Raw genomic sequence first — 10,771 nt, 5'->3', positions numbered from 1 at the left:
GGAAGGCCTATGAGTAGTTCTAGGCATTACATTAAAAATAACAAATATAATTAGTTAAACAATTTATTAGGCTTTTCATTTTGCCCGTGGTCTAATAATTGTAAAAAAATTCATATGTCAGTCACTTTAATAGCAACAACTAATAATATTATCAAATACTAGATTATAGCATACCATGATGTGAATGATTTTAAAAATATATATTTATTAAAATTTTATGTATAAATCAAATGAAGTTTTGGTTTAAATATTATGAATTATTAGGTTTAAATCTTATCGTATGTGAGTTTTTATTAAATTTATACAAAAGACAAAAAAATTCTTATAATAATATAACTTACTCGGACATGGTTTTTTTTAGCCATTTCTCAATTGATTATCAACAATATTTAAAAAAGAGACTAAATTATATCAATTTATAGAGATTAAATATTAAACCTCTAATTTTAGTAGAAAAGAGAGACTAAAATTAAAATTGACTCAAATTATCGGTGATATCTCAAAAGTTATTTTGTTATTAAAATCGTTAACTTAATCGTTAAATAAAACGTCAAATCTCTTGTGGCATGATTTAAAATAAAAAAATTAAAGAGAAATGAATATTTTGAATACTGAATGTTGTAAAATTATTGATTTAAAGTTTTGAAGCTTTTAAAAAGTTATCGTTTACTCTCTATTTTTCCGGTATTACTTTATTTTTAGTTTTTAATTTTAAAAGTTATGCATAAACATTTTTCTTTTCTTTGAAAAATTCATTTTAGTCACATAAGATTTTACGTGTCATTTAATAGTTAAATTAATGGTTTTAATAATAGAAGGACCTGATTGATATAATATTGATAGTTTAGGATTTAATTAGAATGTTTTGAAATTTAGGGACCAATTTAAAATGAAGTTTATAGTTTAGGATGTCTGGTGCAATTAAACCGGGAGAAAGGATAAACCTCTGTAAAGTCTCAACCGCCAAAAGCCAAACCTCCCTCCACTGAAGTTTCGTTTTTTTTCTTTGAACACTCAAATACTGAAAGTCTGAAACAGCTCGAAAGAAGAAAAATGGCATGTTTTTGTAGTATCCAATTGCTCCCTTTCGCTAAATCACTCACTCTCCTTTCTCCCATTTCCACACTTTCCTCTCTTCCTCTTCGACCTATTCGTTCTAATTTCTCTCCTCCGCCGGTTTCCTCCCTCCCTTCTCCGTTTATCTGCCGCTGCACCTCTGCCACTTCTCCGCCTCCTCACTCCGACGGATTCATAGGTTTTCTAGACGACGAAGAAGAAGAAGCTGCGGCGGCGGGGGAGGAGGAGGAGGAGGAAGACGAAGAAGAATTGTATGAGGACGATGATTTGGACATGGAAGCACTTGAATCCGAAGCCAAAGATGCCGTTCGTAGCTATTCGACTTCCTTATCTCGCCAATTAACCATTGGTAATTTACCTCTCGTTACTCCTTTTTTTCCCTTTCTCATTATCCTTTTTTGTACTGTGCCTAACATTTAATCAAAATTGAGATTCAGTCCCTGAATTAAAGAAATAAATCTTCTCTCTCTCTCTCTCTCTCTCTCTCTCTCTTTTCGATTTAAGAATCCTAGTGCAATAGTATTTATTTTCTGCCAAAATTTTGACAATCTAAATATCAATATATTTATCTAATCATATAGTAATTTCAGAAGCAAATTATTATGAACTAACGAGCAGAGTAAGTAAATTATTACGAAATCAGTAAGCAAATTATTAGGAACTCAGTGAGCATATATAGGAGTAAGTAAAATTTGATTATTATTGGATTAGAAGTTTTAAATTAAAAAGTACGAGCCCTGACAACATATATCTTGACTTTTATTTATTTATTTATTTTCGAAAAGTTGCTAAATAAGGTGTTTTATTTGGTTAAATATTAAGTCAGTAGTTAAATTATAACAACTGTTCTCACGTAATTGTGTTTGACTGCTTGTTATTTTTAATTCTTCCCAAAATTATATTATTGTTATATATATTTTTCTCAGAGGACGAGACAGATGATCTGAAGGGGTTTAAAGGAAAGCAGAAGAGGCGTAAAGGTGCTACCAAAACTGTAAGTAAAGCGTACTATCTTTAGTTATTGTTGTCTCCTGATTATGATGATTACCGTGCTAATTAGTTTCTGAAGGGGTGACTTGAAACCATATGATTGTAACTTGCAAGAGAGAACTGATTATCTTTGCTTCATTTTTCTTTTTCTTTCTATTTTGTCACGGTGGGTTGCTTCTTCTTTACTTGTTAGTGAATTGTTTTAAAGCTCTTTGGAAATTCAGTGCTTAGAAAAAACATTTGTAGCATGGCAAAATTTGTGTTCTAGGTTGGAATTCCATTTTATGATGATGTACATACTGTCAATGCATTAATACTGATGCAAGGGTTTTATTGGTTTGTTTCTGTTTTAACATTACTAGAAAGAATATTGTTGTACCAGTCTGTTGCTTTTAACTGTTTTGCAAGCTGAGATATTTCGTGGCTGTTTTTAGTTGCTCTGTGTTATCTATGTGCCTTATACCAGTTTCAAATTTTTGAGATGCTGTAGCTTAAAATTTTGAAAGATTGGAAATATGTATGGCGGAAACATATTGAAAAGCTGAGAGCGTAGGCATATGAACTTATGTTTCATTTTTGAAGTGTCTGTTAAATACTTAAATTTACAAATAGCTTTTTGAACCAATGATTATTGTGATGTATTGTAGTTCAATAAATATCTTTTAGGATGTAAATAGGGACTCTCCTTATTAAGATATACTAGAAATTTTGTTACTACTTACCGAAAATTTTAAATCCTTTTGCAGATTCCTGACCATCTTCTTCCAAAAGTCACAATAGTTGGAAGGCCAAATGTTGGGAAATCAGCATTATTTAATCGCCTTGTGGGGGTATAGTCCACAAATATTTCTTTAATTCTTATGAGTGACCAAATGATCGGCAATGTGTAACTAAGTGTATGCTTTTAGATTGTCAAAAATGTCACTCTTTCATGAATTTTGTTTACAGGGAAACAGGGCGATTGTGGTGGATGAACCTGGGGTTACCCGGGATCGGTTGTATGGTAGATCTTTCTGGGGAGATCATGAATTTGTGGTGGTTGATACTGGAGGAGTTCTAAATGTGTCAAAGTCACAGGCTAATGTAATGGAAGACTTGGCTATTTCAACAACTATTGGCATGGATGGGATTTCATTACTCTCTAGAGAGGCAGCTGTTGCAAGGATGCCTTCTATGATTGAACGGCAAGCTACTGCAGCTGTTGAAGAAGCATCTGTCATTATATTCCTTGTAGATGGGCAGGTATACTTCCTGTTTCTTATGTTGGCCATCATTGTTTTCTTTTGGAACTTTGACCTAATAATACAAAAGTTCGAGAAAGTTTATCTAGCACATTTGAATCACGTTACTCGTGATGTTTGATTGAGTTTTGGATTTATCAAAAAAGAAAGAAAGAAAAAAAGAGATTTAGGATCTCTTTTAAGCTGAATAGAAAAAGGAATGATAGTATTTTATTCTTAAATTTACTTAAAATTGCAATCTAATGAAATAAAATCACTGAACATTGAAAACATTCCAAGTTGTTGGAGTAACTGAGTGGCTAAATAATTATTTAGAAAATGTTTTGAAAATAAACAAGACAGAGAATAAACATTTAAGTTGAATCACGTGTTGCCTTGAGTGCTTGCTGGCATCAAGGAACTTAACTAGACACTAAAGGTGACTAGGAAACAACTCTGCCTTGGAGAACTGAAGTTTATTATGTGCGTTTTTACGTATAAGGTTATAGTTTTTCATAGACTTATACTGAAGTTGGGCTTTCCAACTGCCAATTTGTTTGAATTGGCACAAAAAAAAGGCACTATGGCTTTGTTTTCCTAGCCAAAGAATTGTAAACTTTTACATGTTTGCTCCATCTCTTCTGGCATAGGCAAGGAAGGTCCTAAGCATTGACCTGAGTGCAAGCAGCTATACTGTTTTTCTTTTATGTTATATATATGTGCAAAATAAAAGAAAATTTCTTAACTAAAATTTGAAGAAGCTATGAAGAAATAGTCTTGAGAGCTGGCTGCCTGTATGTCAGGATTAGATGCTTTGAGAAGGGAAAAACTTGGGAATTAAAATCTAGGAAAATTATGCATCAGTATGGTGGATAACTTAAAGGATATTTTATCTACCTTGATAATTGTTTATCTTGGTGGCAATCTGTTTTGGTTATATGAAATGAAACCAACTATACATTCTTCTTTATCTTTTGAAGAGTTCAACTTGCCAAGTTCTTGTTTGTACGATACTGAACAGGCTGGTCTAACGGCAGCTGATGTGGAGATTGCAGACTGGCTTCGAAAGAGCTACTCAAGTAAATATATTGTCCTTGCAGTGAATAAGTGTGAATCTCCACGGAAAGGAGTCATGCAAGCGTCAGAGTTTTGGTCATTGGGGTAATTCTTAAGTTCTGTTTTGCTGAGATTTTTTTGGTTTTCAATACTCAATGCTTATTGGCTATGCGTTGAGTGTAGCTTACAGTTTGCATGGCATTAAAACTTAGCTCTGATGTTACTGGAGTAGCTCTGTCTCTGCCTTTCTCTTTCTCTCCCTCAACCTCATGCCACTTCCAATTTTCCTCTTTCTTTCTACTTTTACCACTGAGAAAAAAGATTCGGCTGGTGACTATTGCTTTTTATTTGGAGATGTTTGTTATCTCAAGTTATCTCTTTTTATTTTTGGTAGACCTAGGAAAGCTGTTATTTTATTTCCCTTCTGCTTAACTTTTGATGAATTCGTTCAACCATAAAACCAGGTTCTCTCCGATTCCTATTTCTGCTTTATCTGGGACTGGAACTGGGGAGCTTCTTGATCTTGTTTGTTCAGGGCTTAAAAAGACTGAGGTTATTTGGCTTTATGATTTGTCTTTGTTAACAGTTTCGTTTAATTTCTTGTGCTCAACTTTTCCATTTACTTTGTGGAACTGTTCTTAATTTTTATATTTCTTAATGATAATCTCAATTGCTTTCTCTGCTAAGTACGTGGCTTCTTGATTGTATTGTAGGATGTAGAAAATATGGACGAGGAAGAGAATTATGTCCCCTCGATTGCAATTGTTGGTCGACCAAATGTTGGTAAAAGCAGCATTCTAAATTCTTTGCTTGGGGAGGATAGAACAATTGTGAGCCCCATCAGTGGTACCACTCGTGATGCAATTGATACAGAATTTGTTGGACCTGATGGCCAGGTTTCTTTAGTTCAGAAATACCTTTATTACAGCTGATAGCCTGCATGTCTTGGTTCCGCTTCTATGAGTGGGAGATCAAATTTTTTATGCTTGAAGGGACCGGAGATAAAGAATGAGTAGAAAAGAAAAAATAATGTCCCCAGCTCTGTTTGCTTTTGTATTCCAGTTTCCTTCTGAAACTTAATACCCGGGTCATCATTTTGCAGAAGTTCCGGCTTATCGATACTGCTGGGATCAGAAGAAGGGCATCTGTAGCTTCATCGGGTAGTACCACTGAGGCTTTATCAGTGAACAGAGCATTCCGTGCCATCCGTCGGTCTGATGTCGTTGCTCTAGTCATTGAGGCCATGGCTTGCATAACTGAACAGGTACTATATCAGTGATTTCTAGACAAGCCATGTTACTAATATTATGGATTCAAGATGCTTGGTCTGTCATCCTTTATCAGCATATGGTGTTAGCCATATTGCAGTCTTAAGCAGTGCTTGAACATATAGAATGGAAATATGATGATAGATTTTTGTATTTGGTAAATCAAGTTATACCAAGATGATTTAGATGTAACAATTTAGAGACCTTATGAAAATTAATGTCATCCATTTAATGGTAATGACTGGCAGATCAATGCAACAATTGGACACATGAGCTTTGATTTCCTCAATAAACGATTCAAGCGTAAGCAAGATCCAATTAGTCCTATAATCATTGACTTCTCCTTGGAAGAAAGTGGAAATTAACAAATCAGTGATATATGTACTGGAAAAGAATATTGTTGTGGCTGCTGCTGCTGCCTTACTTTGATTCTTGAAATTGAAAGTTCTTGGTAAAGGTCTAGTGATTTATAATGCCACCAATCCTTGGTGCCAATTGGAAATTTTGAATTTTCAGCAAAAAGTCCAAGGAAGATCATGGAATATACTCTGTTTTTGTATTTGAGTCAATCTTTGTGCATCTTCTCATTTTTGGTACAACCCCTGGTATATTCACTAATATAATCCTAGCTAGCCTTTCCTAATTCAAAGATTAAGGTTGATGGATTCTTACTGAAGGTTTACAAAAGGGGAAAAAATGCAAAAATGAAAAGAAGAATACAATACATGGGCTTGGATTTGAAATTCTTGCTCCTTTTTGGATGCTTTTTCCATTTCTTTTATCTTCAAATCTTTCTATAAATAATTGAATTGTTCGCCTATTAGTTGATTGAAGATAATATTGATTTAGGAACTTCAGTACTAAGTAAATTTAGTGGTAACCAAACTTTGAGATATTTTTCATATTAACTTATTGATATTTCTATAATAAAACAAGGTATGTGTCTTGACCTGTTAATCTGATGAATTTTTGCCCCCTAATTGTCCTCTTGATTATTTTGTTAACGGTTGTGTTATTTTGTCTTCTTGTCCTAGGATACTAGAATTGCTGAGAGAATAGAGAAAGAAGGAAAGGGTTGTCTGATTGTTGTAAACAAATGGGATACAATACCAAATAAAAACCAGCAAACTGCAACATACTACGAGCAAGATGTTAGAGAGAAGATGCGCATGCTTGATTGGGCTCCCATTGTTTATTCTACTGCAATCACCGGTCAGAGTGTTGAAAAGTATGTGTTTGACCTGCCATATCTTATCATTTTATTGTTACAACTGAGTTTATGAGCATCATGATCCTTAACTTGTTAAGATGTTGTAAGACCATATTATTAACCATTATCTCGTATCTTTTTTGCACTAATTGTATTTTTGGATTCAGGGTAATTGTTGCAGCTAGCACAGTTGAAAAGGAGAGAGCAAGAAGACTTAGCACGGCAATATTGAATCAAGTGATTCGGGAAGCAATAGCATTCAAACCCCCTCCTAGGACACGAGGTGGCAAGAGAGGACGTGTTTATTATTGCACACAGGTATTTTTGTTACTTAGCAAAATAATCAATTATTTCATGGTGCTATTTATCGGGATTGTTCTGTTGTTATCTGTATATGTTTATAAAGGCCGATTCACCTTCTTCAAATTTGAGCTGTTTTGCAGTTCATTCTTTCCTAAAGCTAGCTGCTTCATTTACAAACCTATTCTTTTCCTGAATCTTCTCTTCGTCTGCCACCATTTCCTTATCAGAAACTTCCACTTTCTCAGCTTTTCTTCTTGGTGTCAACATTTGAAACTATTTCGTTTCAGTCTTACATCAGATTGAACCATCCATTAACCATAATGCCATGGGATTTTTTGTTGTTAAGTTGTTTGAAACTGATTTCTAGCTGCTATTAGATATGAATATTTTGCCGCCCATTTCTATGCTAGGGAGCTGCCAACATGAGATAGCCTATTATTTGTTTGTGTAAATGAACCTTTCAACGTTTCAAGAGACTGAAATCTTCATTCTTTAAACGGAGCTTAGTCTGTATAATTTCCATATGTTTTGGCTGTTATCAGTTTGCAAGGACTGCACCTGTTTGTGAATCACAATAAGCAGCTTTGTGTGCAAGTGCTATCTTCGTTTATACATTACTATTGGGGAATTGGTCTTTTAGAAATGTTGTTCTTCCTTTCCAAATTCTAGTTCTTATTTATTTAATATTAAATATAATATAAAATCTAAACCACTTGTAGTATCTATAATTAAATATGGGAAAAGCACATAGATGAAGATGCACTTGTCGGATTCCTCTTTCCGTTTGGTTCATAACAATCAATCACCTATAGCACATCCTAGGGACACTTTTTGTGCCCTGGACTTCGGTTTAGCATACTTGCCCTTTCTTGGTGGAGCAATTCTTTTCTTCTGCAGTTCTAAATCTTTAACTCGAATAATGTAGTTTATGTGACACTTTGTATCCAATAATCTCTCCTTTTGCAGGCAGCTATTAGGCCACCTACATTTGTTTTCTTCGTCAATGATGCAAAACTATTTCCGGAGACCTACCGACGTTATATGGAGAAGCAACTTCGCTCAGATGCTGGGTTCGCTGGTACTCCTATCCGACTTCTTTGGCGAAGTAGAAGAAAAGTGGAAAAAGACGAAGGTCAGTTCTCTTATCATTAACGGTTATGATGTGTTTGGTTATGTGTGACTAAATGATTTATCAACATAGCTTGCTAAATTACCTTCTTGCACGATTGTGTTTTCTTACAATGGCCGTTTCTATGCTGTGCACTTTTGACCATGGGCTGGTGGCACAATGGTAGCTGCTGGTATAATATTTCACGCATTTGCTCATATCTTTGACCGATTTTGTCACCCGCATGCCTTCGTAGACTTAGCTTGCTTTTATTACAAGTCTTATATTTGGTGAGCCTAGAAAGCCTTGCCCAGAGAACTCACTTATAGAAGAGCTTAGCTAAAAAGCTGACTTTAAGAAGAAGGGCTCCAACTCTTCTAGCATTTCTTTTCCCGTCCCAGACCAGGCCCTTAGTGATTGGTTGAGTCCATAAAGGAACCTCTATATGTTAAAAACCTAATCCAGCCATAGGCACTCTTAAAACCAGGTTGTAGGTCTCACTAATCTCCGTTCAAGAAGCCATTATTGACATCTAGCCAGTAACGAGGTCATTATTTTACAGCGGCAACTAGCAACAAGTCTGATTATTTTCGTTTCTGCTACATGATCAACAGTTTCTTGATAACCAAATTCTTAAACTATTTAATAACTGTCCCATATTTTAGATGGATTATGCTGTTTTTTTGTGGATTTTATCATCTTGTAGTTGTAAGCTAGGTATATTTACGCTGATGTGTTTCTTTCAAAGCCTAAATTCTTTGATCTGGTTTCACCGAGAAGATTTCTATTAATCGATTAAAATATTTGGTTGATCCTGCTCCTGGTTCATATAACAGAGTTGAAATACTGTATCTTTCTTATCAAGTTCATCATGTAACTAACAGATTTGACCCACTTTCCTCGAATGTTTTTCAGGTAAGGCCGCAACAAGAACAAGATCGAATCTCTCTCCACGTGAAGGAAACGTAGCATTAACAACATGAACCGGTGTATTATATTCTTCCTCTCAAACATAAACAGGGTTTTCCTTCAATCTATTCGAGAGCTTTGTTCGAAGAAGTTATCGGAGGGCATCTAAATCCGTTTGCCTCTATGGCAGCAATAAGAGATAGTCTCAACTCTCAACTCCCCCATGAGTTTCCAAACTTGAATGCAGAGCTGAATACCCGCTGGTATTTACATCCAGATTTTGTTGTAAATCTTATATAAACAATATTTTAAAAGCTAAGTGATTATGAGATTGTTGTGGTCAATTGTTATTGTTTTCATGAGTTAGCTTTGTTGCTATACATTATTCACTATTTTGCATATATTTCATTACGAAAGAATGCGACGGTACAATACGTAGTTAACAAGCAGCTCAATCTTTTTTAAGTAAAGTCTTAAGGTCGAGATTTATGGATGAAAAAATAACAATCGGGATAATTTGGAGCCTTATATTGTTTGATTTCAGATTTGGTCAAGGATTTGTGGTTACCAAACAACAGGAGTTCTTTTGTTTGTTTTTTTTTTTTTTGTTAAGTCGATTATTGTTAAAACAAGATCTATTAGTGAGTGTTTTGGTTATGGTCTGAAATTTTATTTTTTTATATTTGTTTGTGAATATTGTGAAATACAAAATTGATTAAATAATATAAATCTTGTGATTTTTTACCAAAAAAAAAAGGCGTATAGAACTAAACTAATGTTCAATCAATATAATTAAATCCATCATTTATAAATAAATTATTATGAATTTTTTAAAAGATAATATCGGTTGGATTTATTAGTAGGGAGACTAAGAAAAGTAAGAAATGGATGGTTTTAACTTTTGAACTCCCCACGTAAAAACCACACTGGCTATTACAACTATTAAAATTTATCTAAAAAAAAAAGAAGATAAGTGAAATAAATATGATTGTCTGAAATAATTAGTAAAAATTTAAAATGAACTCGAACTTAAATGGTTAAATGATTTATAAAAGGTAAGTTTTGAGGTTATTGAAATTGAATTGAATTTTATATTTGAGTTAATATATAATTAATTCTAAGTTTTATATTAATTTTAATTTTTATTATATGAACATAAATGTTTTATATTAAAATACTGAAATTCTTGTTTTCTTTTAAAATATTTATGAAAAAAATTGAAATTTTGTAAAATAATATCAAAAAGCTATAAAAGATAGTTAAAATTTCAAAAACCGGGTTGAATTTGACATCTCTAGTGATTAAAACTTATCCATATGGGTGATCTATTAAGTATAAGTATAGAAAATGATTTTTTTTGTCTCTGAATTGACCCAATTTGACCTAAATTTAGCTTGAAAAGTTTTTTGAAATATTATTATCTAAACTTATGGGGTACCTCTAAAAACAACACAATACACACAAAAGGAAATTTTAAGAAATAGTAGCCAAAGAAAGAAAAAACTCAGCTAGTTCAGTATTAATTTATTACCATATATTTATCTATACACTTAACTAGTCAAAATACAACAAAACTAATTAAAATAATAATACAACTCAAAACGGAATCTCCAAAGCAAAGCCGACTAGC

General features: G+C 33.5%; 1 protein-coding gene across 1 annotated transcript; it reads left to right on the top strand.

Annotated features, from left to right (window-relative positions):
- The first annotated feature begins 977 nt into the window (after window positions 1-977).
- On the top strand, window positions 978-9,590 carry LOC105790119 (uncharacterized). The gene is made up of 12 exons (XM_012617543.2): window positions 978-1,426; window positions 2,004-2,071; window positions 2,814-2,897; window positions 3,016-3,309; window positions 4,309-4,448; window positions 4,808-4,895; window positions 5,057-5,239; window positions 5,446-5,607; window positions 6,646-6,839; window positions 6,989-7,139; window positions 8,091-8,256; window positions 9,148-9,590. The coding sequence occupies exons 1-12, from the start codon at window positions 1,054-1,056 to the stop codon at window positions 9,213-9,215; spliced, it is 1,971 nt and encodes a 656-aa protein (XP_012472997.1). The 5' UTR covers window positions 978-1,053; the 3' UTR covers window positions 9,216-9,590.
- Window positions 9,591-10,771: the final 1,181 nt, after the last annotated feature.

This window comes from Gossypium raimondii, chromosome 8, assembly GCF_025698545.1.
Source record: "Gossypium raimondii isolate GPD5lz chromosome 8, ASM2569854v1, whole genome shotgun sequence".
NCBI lineage: Eukaryota > Viridiplantae > Streptophyta > Magnoliopsida > Malvales > Malvaceae > Gossypium > Gossypium raimondii.
Note: the sequence above shows the minus strand (reverse complement) of the source record. Positions and strands in the feature narration are given on the sequence as shown.